The 11096-nt window shown below is 56.2% G+C and overlaps 2 protein-coding genes across 2 annotated transcripts; one reads left to right on the forward strand and one right to left on the reverse strand.

The window, feature by feature from the left end:
• Positions 1-4575: 4575 nt before the first annotated feature.
• Positions 4576-4890, reverse strand: GLRG_08717 (uncharacterized protein; the record flags this gene model as incomplete). The annotated part of the gene is made up of 1 exon (XM_008099267.1): positions 4576-4890. The coding sequence occupies one exon, from the start codon at positions 4888-4890 to the stop codon at positions 4576-4578; it is 315 nt and encodes a 104-aa protein (XP_008097458.1).
• A 3562-nt stretch (positions 4891-8452) lies between these two features.
• On the forward strand, positions 8453-8911 carry GLRG_08718 (uncharacterized protein; the record flags this gene model as incomplete). Its single annotated transcript, XM_008099268.1, has 1 exon — positions 8453-8911. One exon carries the CDS (start codon positions 8453-8455, stop codon positions 8909-8911), a length of 459 nt encoding a protein of 152 aa, XP_008097459.1.
• Positions 8912-11096: the final 2185 nt, after the last annotated feature.

Consider the following 11096-nt stretch of genomic DNA (forward strand, 5'->3'; position numbering starts at 1 on the left):
GGACATGCATGCCGCTCGATTCGCCAGAGCTACTGCTGCTGCTGCTGCTGCTGCTGCTTAGTAGTAGTGTATATTCCCCTCCCCTGCCTCGTTTCTTTCGGCGAGCGTTGTGCAACAAACTATGCGAACCCCCCCCCCCCCCTCCCACCTGACGGAATGAGGTTAGAAATGGGACAGCTTCATGGTCACCGAGCCCCAGTAGTTAGCCGGAGGTTCCACATAGCGTGGCGCTACGCCCCCAAGATCGACACTACTGCGTATTCATGGACGCGACCCAGTTGCCTCCCCTATCTGATGCGTTGTTTTGGTATCTGTCCAGAGCAAATATCGGAACAGAACACCCAGTGACCCAAGACCGCTTATGGAGCAATGACCATCCAACGGCAAACAGAGATGTCAAGAGTCCAGACCCTACAAGTCGTCTGTCTACCCATAACCCGAGGACCAAGCAAGCATGCGGTCCCCACCGTCATTTCAACAGGAATGCGGGGAGAGAAAATAACGGGACACCAGGTGCCGCCGTCCAAGCATCGAGACGAGCAACCCTTGCCAGCACCAGTAGGTGGTACCGTTGGCCGTCAGCCGCGCGTGAGCCGAGTGCCGTGACCCGTTTGCTAGTCTTTCTTGCCTTGTCTTGCATCACGCCGTCCCATCGCTTCTCACCCGTTTGGAATAAAAGAGAGCCACTATAAGTGCTGAGAATATAAGACAGTCGCTTGGATGCAACGCCATCACTCACTGCCCCTTTTTTTTTGATTTTGATTTTTTTTGATTTTTTTGACACGAATAGCGGGGCCCTCACCAGACCATCCAGACCTCGAGTCCGAATAGGGCTTAGCAGCACCCGAACCGAGCCTGTTTGTCACGACCCGCGCCCTGCTAGAGATAGACGAGCACTCGAAAAAAGAAACAATGCAAAGACGGAGGGGCGGGGCTCGACTTCGCTGCATATTAGGATCGCGGAAGGCAGGCAGGTCCCCAGGCGGCCTAGGTAGGTCATCTGCAGCACACCGAATTGTGCTCGTTCTCCATCTTTCGCATCCCCAGGAGTGCCGGTGATGGGATGAACAATGATGGGCCGTCACCTGGTCGCACCCTGATTCACATCGATGGCAGGTGGAACACTCTCAACCACCCCCCCTCAAAGATGGAAGAAACAGAGGGAGAGACGCTGATGTGAGGGCGGTCGATATGGCAGCTGAGCAGACATGGGACACAGCGCCAACATGCCTGCAGGCTTTCCCGTGCATGCCCTCTTCATTGAGAGTAGGCAATGTTTGTCGGGGCCCTTTGCATCTCCGCAGTCGAAAATCCAACACGGTGGTTCAGGCAATGGGATCAACAGCGGCCTTTTGCCTAAGGAGCTCTCCCGTCCAGCTTCCTCGCTGTTGGGAATCCAACCATGGGCAGGTTTGTCTTGGACCACACCCGCTTTGCTGCATTTGGCCCCAATCTCACCGTTCGTGGCGGACGCTCACCTCAGCACAATGCTCACCTCGTTTCCAGAACCGGAAACCAGAAACCGATAAAGGCAGCCCCCCTGAGACCCTAGCCCTGCTGAGATGCCATCATCTATCGAAAGAGGCTCCGACTCCGACACAGCCCGCTGCCCAAACAAGATAATATGTCATCACCATCAGGGAAGGTTCCTCTGTGCCTCTTGCTAGGAGACGTGCGAAACGCCCGAGCCGCCGCAAATATGCTTTGCTCACGGCTGTACGACGTCAGGCTAGTGCAGAAATCCCCCCTCGACGTGGCTGCCCCTGATGTTCTCTCCCGCCAGTCGGCCATTTTTCTTTCGTACAAACTGCTGACTGTAATGTTACATTGCAGCTCCAGGATGCCGCGGAGGACAAGGGCACACGGGCTAGGCAGCACACTCACCGAGGGCTAAGGAAATTTGAAAGCGAGCGTGGGGGAGGGCGACGGCGATGGCGACGGCGAGGGCGAGGGCGAAAGAGGGGGGCGACCGTTCGTGGTAAGCAAGCCGACATGACATGGGGGGGAGCGAAAGCCTGAGGGCAACGATCGCGCTTACAAGGGGGGCCAAGATCGAATCAAGGCCAGGGGAGCGTCTGTGTGTAAATGACATGTTCTGTGCTTTCCGGAGACCACTGCTGTTTTGGTCGAGTATGCATTCTGACGCGACTAGTCTCTACGGAGTATCCGTACAGACAACGGAAAAGAATTTCTTCCTTTTATGAGGAAATTGATTCTGGCCAAATATTGATCATGGACTTCGCCTGTGTCCTGGGCCGGCCCATTGGGTCGGTGACTTGATTATTCCCGGCCTGGCAAACTCAACCTAGCCTGTCAAGTCAGAGAGAGAGAGAGAGAGAGAGAGAGAGACGTGCCGTGCTCGGCTGGTGATTATCGGACGAGACGTATCGCTGTCGCCTGGAGGCCACCCTCCTGCAAGGTACTGGTTGAAGCAGCTGCGGCCGCAGATGCACACACGTAAATATGCAGCCAGAAACAGCAACCCCAAGGACATCGTCGCGGATTGCTGATGCTGTCCAGCAGCACGCATCGGGTCAGGGGCACAATCCTCGGCCGACGCCGTGATGGCTTCGGAACGCGCCCGCGCTAGCCGACTTTGCAACCGCTCTGGCTCTCCATCTCAGCTCTCAGCCTTCAGCCCCGCGCTGGGCGATGCGTCCGTCGTTAGTCGCAAGTGTCGGTCGTCGTGCGGCCAAACGGTGCTAGCAGTGGCGTCCGTCATCGAGCTGCTGTGAGATCCGTCTAGTGGGACGCGGTCGGAGGGTGTCTTGGGAGAGTCGTGTCATGAGGTTGTGCTGTGAGACACCGTGGTGTTCTATTTTTTCTTTCAGCGGCCAGTAACGTGCCGATATCCTGTTCACGTCTCGCCGTGGTTTACATTTGGGTCCCAGCTCGGTTTGAATTTTTCGTCGTCGGGCGAATGATGATCAACCCCCCATCCAGCCGTCCCACGTCGGCTGGTCGAGGTTCGATAGGTCTCGAGACGACTGACCCGAACACCCTTTCTTCATTCCTCATGTAGACTACTTCAGGTATGAGTTCATGACCTCCACCCCCAGCACCCTTTGCGGGCGCGTCAGGTCTGTCCCCTGTCCTCCCGCATGGCCCGTGCCAGGGGCGCGGCAGAGGTGGTATTCGCTCGTCAATGGGGCTGCGGTGCGGCATCTGGAATTAAGAACGGTCGCTGTCAGGGGATGAGACCGACGCTGCTCAGAGATGCCAGTCGCGGATGTGGTGAACGCCGCGAGTCCTGGTCGGCATGCATGTGTGCGGCCGTCGCGATGCTGCCGGGGGTATTAGTGAGATAAGGACCAGCACGGGACATTGCTGGATCATCGGCGTGCGTTGAAATAAATGGCGACCCCCCAAATGCAACCCACCCCCTTTCCACATCCAGCCCCGATCCGACCGAGATAGCGCTCGGAGCGCGAGCTCTATAGGGGTAGTTGTCCTACGATGAGCACGGCATGTCCTGGGAGCATGCTTTCGGAACCAAGACCGCCTGTGTTTTGGGTTCCCGACCAAACTTCTACTGGTTTGATTGAGAGTGTCTGTTATTTGCCTACGGCCTGAATTTTTGTTCGTTGGACGGGCTCGCCGAGCGTGCCGCTAAGCGCGGGAGGCTCTGAAATGTCCGGGCATCGGATTAGGCCCAGGTCCTGCTTTGCATCTCTGGCACCAGTCGCCGTTGGGATGGTGTCAGTGCAGCAAGTTATTTTTTTGTCCTTGGCCCCTGTCGCGGTTGCCATTCGATCGAACTCTAACATGTCCTCATCTCAGCCAAGTCAGAGCCTCCCGCCGTCAATCATCAGAGTTGGCAAAGGGCGGCGCGCTAACTTTCACCACGTCTAGCGACCCCGGCCCTTCAACTTTGCTCGTCCGCTACGGGGTCAAATGGACGCACTCGCCTCTGTCATTAAGGTGTCCCCGTCTCGACTTGATGATAATCCTTTTCAGTCCGTCCGAGGCTTTGCCCGTACTGCTTTCCCTTGGATCGGGAACCCTCCCCTCTGCACTCAATCGCCTTGGGGCATCCCACTCGGTGCGAGGTAGCACTATCTTTTGCGGGCGCAGAGCACGCGTATCGCGAGCTCGCCGTGGGTACCCATCATCCCGCGCCAGATCTGTGGGCCCTCGGGATGCGGCCTCGATTGCGCCAACCCCACAACTCCCGGTGCGGGTTGGCAATAGGTAGGGAAATCGAATTCAAGTCGCCATCTTGCCAATGTTGTTGCGCAGCGTGCCAGGTCCTGGCAAGACGTTTCGGGGGGCGGTTGTTGTGGGCCGTCTGATTGGGGCGGGCGCATGAAGAGTCGAGTCGGCTTATCTGGAGGGTGCCGCTAGGTTGAAACCAAGCTAACAGGAGTCATGGGGTTCTTGTCTCTCTTCTATCGCCAGAGACAAGAAGACCCTTCGCCGCCGCCAATGGTGTGCTTTTCCCAGATACCCGCGGCAGCCTTGTCGAGAGGGCGGCAGGCATTCGCGAGACGATCGCGGCGATTATCGCAACACTGACGGGACGAATAGTCTCGTCAGGCGTGATTAGCGTCGGCTTTGAAGCTTTAGACTCGCCCATCAGGACCGCCTTGAACGTGCCAGCGACATGCGGCCAGGTGACCAATCACCACCGTCGCGAGGCACGCTCGAAAGGGCGACAGCAGCCGCGAGGGACCGGTCGAACAAAGCGTCAGATCCTCCCGGGGTGACGACGGCGACGAGCTCCTGGCAAACCAGCTCGGTCCAGGGTTGGCTCCTGCAACAATCCGCGATGCAGCAGATGCATGAAGGGCCGCGGGATGCAGGTCTGAGTGTGAAAGGCGTCGGCGGTGGTGTCATGGTCAGGTGGGCTGTCCATCGGTCGACTCGTGGTGTGGGGAGGGTTTTCGCCATGCTGATTTGTCCGACGTCCTGCGCTTGTTTCTTTCCCCCGCCCCAGAGCAGGATGCGGGCGGACGCTAAACCGGTTTAGCCGCTCTTGGCTCGCAGCGGTTTCCAACTGCATGGATGGTAGACGGAGGATGGAGGGGCTGCAGAGTTGCAGAAGGGCAAACAGACGACGGCCTGCGGCGTTGGTTCTCTTACCTGGAGTACTTGGTTTCCGTGTGGCCATCGACTCGTCGGCGACGTGATGATTTTCTTCCTGGACAGCGTCCGTGGCTGCCGCCGGCCGGGGGAGTGGAGCGCAGTGTTACGTGAAGCACGAGATCTCCAGCATCCCTGGCGGGCTAGCTCCATAATCTTGTCGCTCGGCGAGGGTAGCGTACATCATGGGGGGCGGGTTTTGGAAGGTGTGCATTTGGGATTAATCCAAAGGCGTTAGCCTCTGGCCCGCATCGGGTTTCGCAGTGCCTGTAACAGAGAGACACCAATGGCCCGCAAAACGAGACGATGATGACAGTCAGTAAACCAGGCGATCGTGGGTGGCATGGCTCCACGGTGTTGCGATGCCACGGCGAAGGCTACGCAGCGAGATCCCGTGGACGGACTTGGAGTTGTCAGGAGCGAAATAACGTTTGGTTGTCATGCCAGGCATACCCGGGTTAAGGCGGTCATGAGGATGGCGTCGAAACTCTCGACCGGGCATAGCCTGGGTTGCAAAATGCAGTCGAGGAGCAGACGACAACCGAATTCCGTCCCCCTCTTCCAGGCTGCAAATGCCGTGGGTGCGAGCTGGGATGAGCCGGTACAGAGGCGGACGGGTGATGGCGAACCCCAGATTCTGCTCTGGCGCCACCCCACGGGATGGATGTTGAAATGTGCGCGGGATCTGCAGAGTTTGGGGCGTGGCCAATGAGGGCAACCACGGTCTTTGCCTGGCCTCTCCCCCTACCCTCGCGGAACCCTCATGCAGCGAGGCCGATCATTGCGTGGTTGTGGACTGAGACGACGAAGCGGCTAGACGAGAGGAGGGCCGCCGCAGAGGCAGGCGAGAACGTCAAGGTGCTTGTTTGGTCGCACCGGGCGTCCTTTGCCCGTCTGTCTGCAGCCGAGAGGAGACCCACCGGCGGCGTAGCATTCGATGGCCGCCTCTCCCAGTGCACATAGTTCACTGCGTAGCGTGGGTGGCCTGCATAGTAGTGTACATAGTACAGTGCTTGTGTATGGTGTGTTGCGGGTGCCGCCGGCCGCTCTGCTGCCATTCTCCGTTCTCCGAGAGTGGAGAGTGGAGAGTGGAGCGTGGAGAAGGGGACGGCCGCTGTCGCTATTTTTGCGGACACCAGCCCCCCACGCGGGCTCCATAGCTCGAACCAGTCGACAGCAGGCATGTCGGCCAGGGCCGCGATGGTCGTGAACAATCGGGAGAGCGATAGGGGTGGACACGGGAGATGTAGGGATGGAGGAATGTTGCTGGTTTGTCGAGATGAGGTTGAAGGGCTTTTCTTTCTCTACCCGTGCTCCTCACAGGTAGACGGACCGGCAAGCGGGGTTTCGCCCAGAAAAGAGAACAACAACCATCGTCGAGACTGGTCCGGGTCGTGCTTGTTGCTCTCATTTCGCTGCTAGCAGCAGTCGTGCAGGCAGTCTTCAACAATGGCCAGAGTGCTGCCTGTATCCGGTACCGCTCCGGGCTGGCTGGCTGGCCGGCGACACGACGTGAGAGGGGCAGCGCTAGATCTGGCCCAATGACTGTTTTTTTTTCTTTCTTCCCTCTTCCTCTTCAGAAGGGAGGCCGGGGTCCGGGTCTGATAGCATCTTTTCGGGAGGGCGTGGGCGTCGATCATAGTTTGAATGGGAGCAGGGGAAGAGAAGGAGAAGTGGATGGAAGAGGCGTGCGGTTCGAGAGATGACAAGCTTGGGCCAGCCAATGGTCCATATGCCTACTAGTCCTAAAGTAAGCTAGCGTAGCTGAAACGAGCTAGCTTCGCTGCGTGATGGACTTGATCTCCACCATCTTCACCACCATTGGCTAAGAACCGCCAATTTCTGGCTCGTCTCGTCTGCAGACTGTACTCATGCCTCAGGTAATCAGTCACAGTAGGTACTTTGTACACGTACTCAGACTGCACAATCCATTGCATCCATTACATCAATGTTTTGGGCGGGCAGAACCGTGCCTGGGGGGATGCGTAGGTACGATGCTACAATGAGGCGGTTGCCTTGCTGCTTGCTACCTTGGTACATAGTAGTTGTAATGCGCGCACTGCGTACTGCGTATGTGCTGCTCGAGCTGTCTGTTGATGTGTACTCTTGCGTAATGTGCTGAGATGCCCACCAGGAGTTAGTTTATGCAGCGGATTGCTCAACATAACGCCCCCCCCCCCCCCCCCCCCCCGCGTCATCGACGACTGCTGGCTGTCGCTGTCTTGGTCCTGTTGCAGCTGCTGTTGCAGCAGAAAGCAATGGTACCTACCTATTCGTACACGAGGTAGGAACTTACCTAATCGTACATTGTATATGACGCCTTTGCTTGTTTCCCGCACACCACCCAGCAGTACGTTCCCCCCGCTTCTTCACGCTGTTTTTAGCTTGACGCCAGATGATTGTGTTTTTGCACCCCTCTCTTGCGCCATTTACCCCCCCCCCCCCCCCTCCTCGTCTCCCCTCCTCCCCCCTTCCACACCTCACACAACACAAACAGTCGCCTTTGACGCAGAAAATTTTCAGAGAAATCCATCACACGCCAGCGTCAGCATCTGCTGGATGGTCCCCTGTAAGAGGTACGTACCCTATGCCCCTTCCAAATCTCTCTTTTTTGCTCTCACTCTCTTCCTCCCAATCCCAATCTCGCCTGTCAATCTCTCCCATCTGCCCCCTCCCTCTCCTCTTTTCCCTTATTCTCCTTCACACCATTCCCCCACCCCCCTTCGTCCTGCTCTTCCACCTACACACACCCCTCTCCCCCCCCCTTCAGTGCCCATCGCTGCAGGGCATGAGAACACGGCGAGTGGGGTCCTCGCTCAGCCCATCTAGAAGACCAATGCCATCCTTGCCGTCCCTCTGCCTCTGCCATCCATCTCCATCTCGCCATCTCCACCCTGGTCTGCACACTAGCGGCCACTTCCTGCCCTTGTGCTTGTCGTGTGTGTGTGTGTGTGTGTGTGTGTGCATGGGCTGCAGGCAGAGAGCGAGGACACAAAGTACCTTCCCGCTTACTCAACCTGCCTATGGTACCTCTCCACCACCAAAAGGCGTGCTCTTCTGGGTGGGCAGGCTATGTGCTCTGAGGATAGATACATATGAGCCGACCTCTTTCCACACCTCGATCCACCCGTCGTTCCCCCATCATTCGACTTCACTCATCTCTTTCTCTCAAACATCCGTTCGTGGTTCACTCTCTTGCCTGTGGCTTCCAGTCTCCTCTTTTACTTAACGACTGCAACCCGTCTGACTCTTTAACCACATTGTCCACCACTTTACCACCTCGTCTACGCCTCTTGTCTACAATAGACAAGACTGCACAACACCAACCACTCTACACACACATATCTCTCACACACACACACATATCACAATGTCCGCCTTCGACCTCTGGACCCACGAGTTCTGCCTCGGCTGCGACAAGCAGACTGATGGCACCGCCTACTGCTCCGAGTCCTGCCGCCTTGCCGATTTCGAGAAGACGTCGACGCCCAGCTCTGTTGCCAGCTCGCCCGGTCTCAACACCCCCTCCTACCCTTGGGGTTCGAGGCCACAGGTCAATAGCTTCCACCTCTCGCCCGCCTACGACTTCTCCAATGCTCAGCCGTACGGAAGCACGCCCACCAGACAGTCCTATCTCTCTTCCCCGAGGACGTCATCCACCCGCCGTACTCTGACCACCTCGAACTCGAACTCGAGCCTCTGCTCGATGCAGAGCACCACCTCGTCCAACGTGGACGCCAGCCACCTGTCAGACAAGGCCAAAAAAGAATTGCAGGCCTATGCCGTGTCGTTTGAGCAGGCCAGACTCCAGCGACGACGATCCGCCTAAACAAACCGCAACCACCGCCGCCATGGCAACTTTCTTCGACACACTGTTCAATATACCCTCGGCCACTCGACGATAGCGGTTTTTTTTTTCCCTTTCCTTTTCTTCTCGCCTTTTTTTTCATTATCCTCTTTCGCAGCACAGCACGCAACTCAGTTTATTCGATACACCAATGGCACACCAACGCTTCTTTTCCTTGGTTCGACTTTGTTGTAACAAAATGGGCATTACATCGGAGTATTGCATTATATAAAAAAGTTTGGGTCAACTACGGGGAGTACTTGGCTTGGCAGGACATCTGCCTCAACCGCATGAGGGCGCAACATTGGGATTCACCGGGACTGTACCACGACACTGGGGGTCTGTTATCAAAGGTTGTTCACAGGCATCGGGGCATCGAGAGGAACTCTCCCCTTCTTCGGCTTCATTACATTACGACACGGGACTTCACGAGAGTGCTCGTCATGGGCAAAGTGGCTCAGACTATACGACGGAGGAGCTAGGGGCCCATCACCCCGACATCAGATGGAAACAACATTGTATGAGGGCGGCTTGGACTGGCACACTGGAGTAGGCATAGGCATTACCAAATCTGACAGATCGACTGGGCAGCGGGAGGCATAGACTGACTCCACCGATGGAGAATAAGGGACTAGCACCAGATTGAGATGCAGAGCAAGGGGGGAAATGAAGAGAAAAAAAAACCCTTCAAATGATGAAATACAAGACCAGTTCAAGCGTCACAAGAATCCTGCTGCTCCCTAGCTGTTTTGGTGACGATGACTCTAACCCAAGCCGACGATGACTCAACATGGCACTGCCCAGCACAAGCCAGCACATGCAGCACCCACTCACTTCTGGAGTCTTCGGGATGGTGCCGTGGGTCAAGGGGAAAAAGGCGTCATAGTGCCGGAGAGTTTGACAATTTTCCATAGACAACATTCATGCCCTTGGCGAGCGCCGTGTTCCGTAGGGAGAAGGGAACTGGGGGTGAGAAAATTTGAATTGGAAAAATTCAAGAGTCCAGGACCCCCCCGCCAAGGACAACGGGCTGGAGAGTTGCCAAGCATATGCCACAGGCCGTAGGGGGACGGTGGACGGGGATCGGGCGCGGGCGCAGCGCACCATTCAGGAACAAACTATGGGGCACGTTGGGGGCCGGCTGAGCAATGTAGCACTCGCTGCTTATTGTTTTATTTATTTATTTTCAACAAGGTTTTTTTTATTGTTTTTCTTCATTCTCCTTGTACAAGCCCTCTTGTCGACGGTTCCTTCCTTTGCACATGTTGGCAGGCAAGGCAGGCAGGGGTCTTGGAGAGAATTTACAATTTGGGGACGGAAAAGTTTGACGAGGTGGGAAAAATAAAGGGGGCCAAGCCTGGAAGGTGCACTGCGTTCACGGTCTGCATCTCATGTTCTCCTTGGGTTCCTACCCTGTACGTTGTGTTGTCACCTTGCGAGGCGGCCGTGTCCCTTCCTCGGCGCTCGCGGTGTTAGTCATCGCGAGCGTTCTCGAGGGATGAAACCTGCACCATTTTCTTCCCTACGGTGCCCGGACTGCCTGGACAAAATTGATGTGCCCTTGATGCTACCGAAGCACGCAAAAAGACCAAAGAAACTAGTAGTAGAAATGGAGTCGAAAAATTGGCCGTTGATGGCACGCAATTCGCAATCCCGCACCAAGATTGGGCAACCAAAGACGAGATGCCAACGTCGTCCCCCCCCCCCACCAAACCCACCAAATGTCAGGGGATCCTTAGGTGAACTCGTGCTTCCCTGGGCCACGATGCGTCGTCTATGGCCATGACGTGAGCCGCGCGAGAAAACATGCCATCTCGAGACGCCATCGCCCTCTAACGCAGGGCGCCGAGAGAGAGAGAGAGAGAGAGACGGAAGGGTCTCCAACATATTCTAATAAGCGTGTCCGAGGTGATTAACAGTGCTTTAGCGGGCACAGTATCAGTGGACCCCTGCGAGGTGACCACCTGCAAGCAGAAGACTTACGAATCCATTTAGTTCTGATCTATTGAACAAAGGGGGCAGAACATACTAAGCTCTGATTCCCCTTACTAAATAATTTAATACCAATGTCCTCCACTTCGATAAAAGGATTCTACCAGATTTTTCAAAGCGATTCCTTTGTGTCTTACGATTCGTACGGGCGGCTCCATATCGTAGATCTGATACA

The sequence above is a fragment of the Colletotrichum graminicola genome, assembly GCF_000149035.1.
Source record: "Colletotrichum graminicola M1.001 genomic scaffold supercont1.40, whole genome shotgun sequence".
NCBI classification, from domain to species: Eukaryota; Fungi; Ascomycota; class Sordariomycetes; order Glomerellales; family Glomerellaceae; genus Colletotrichum; species Colletotrichum graminicola.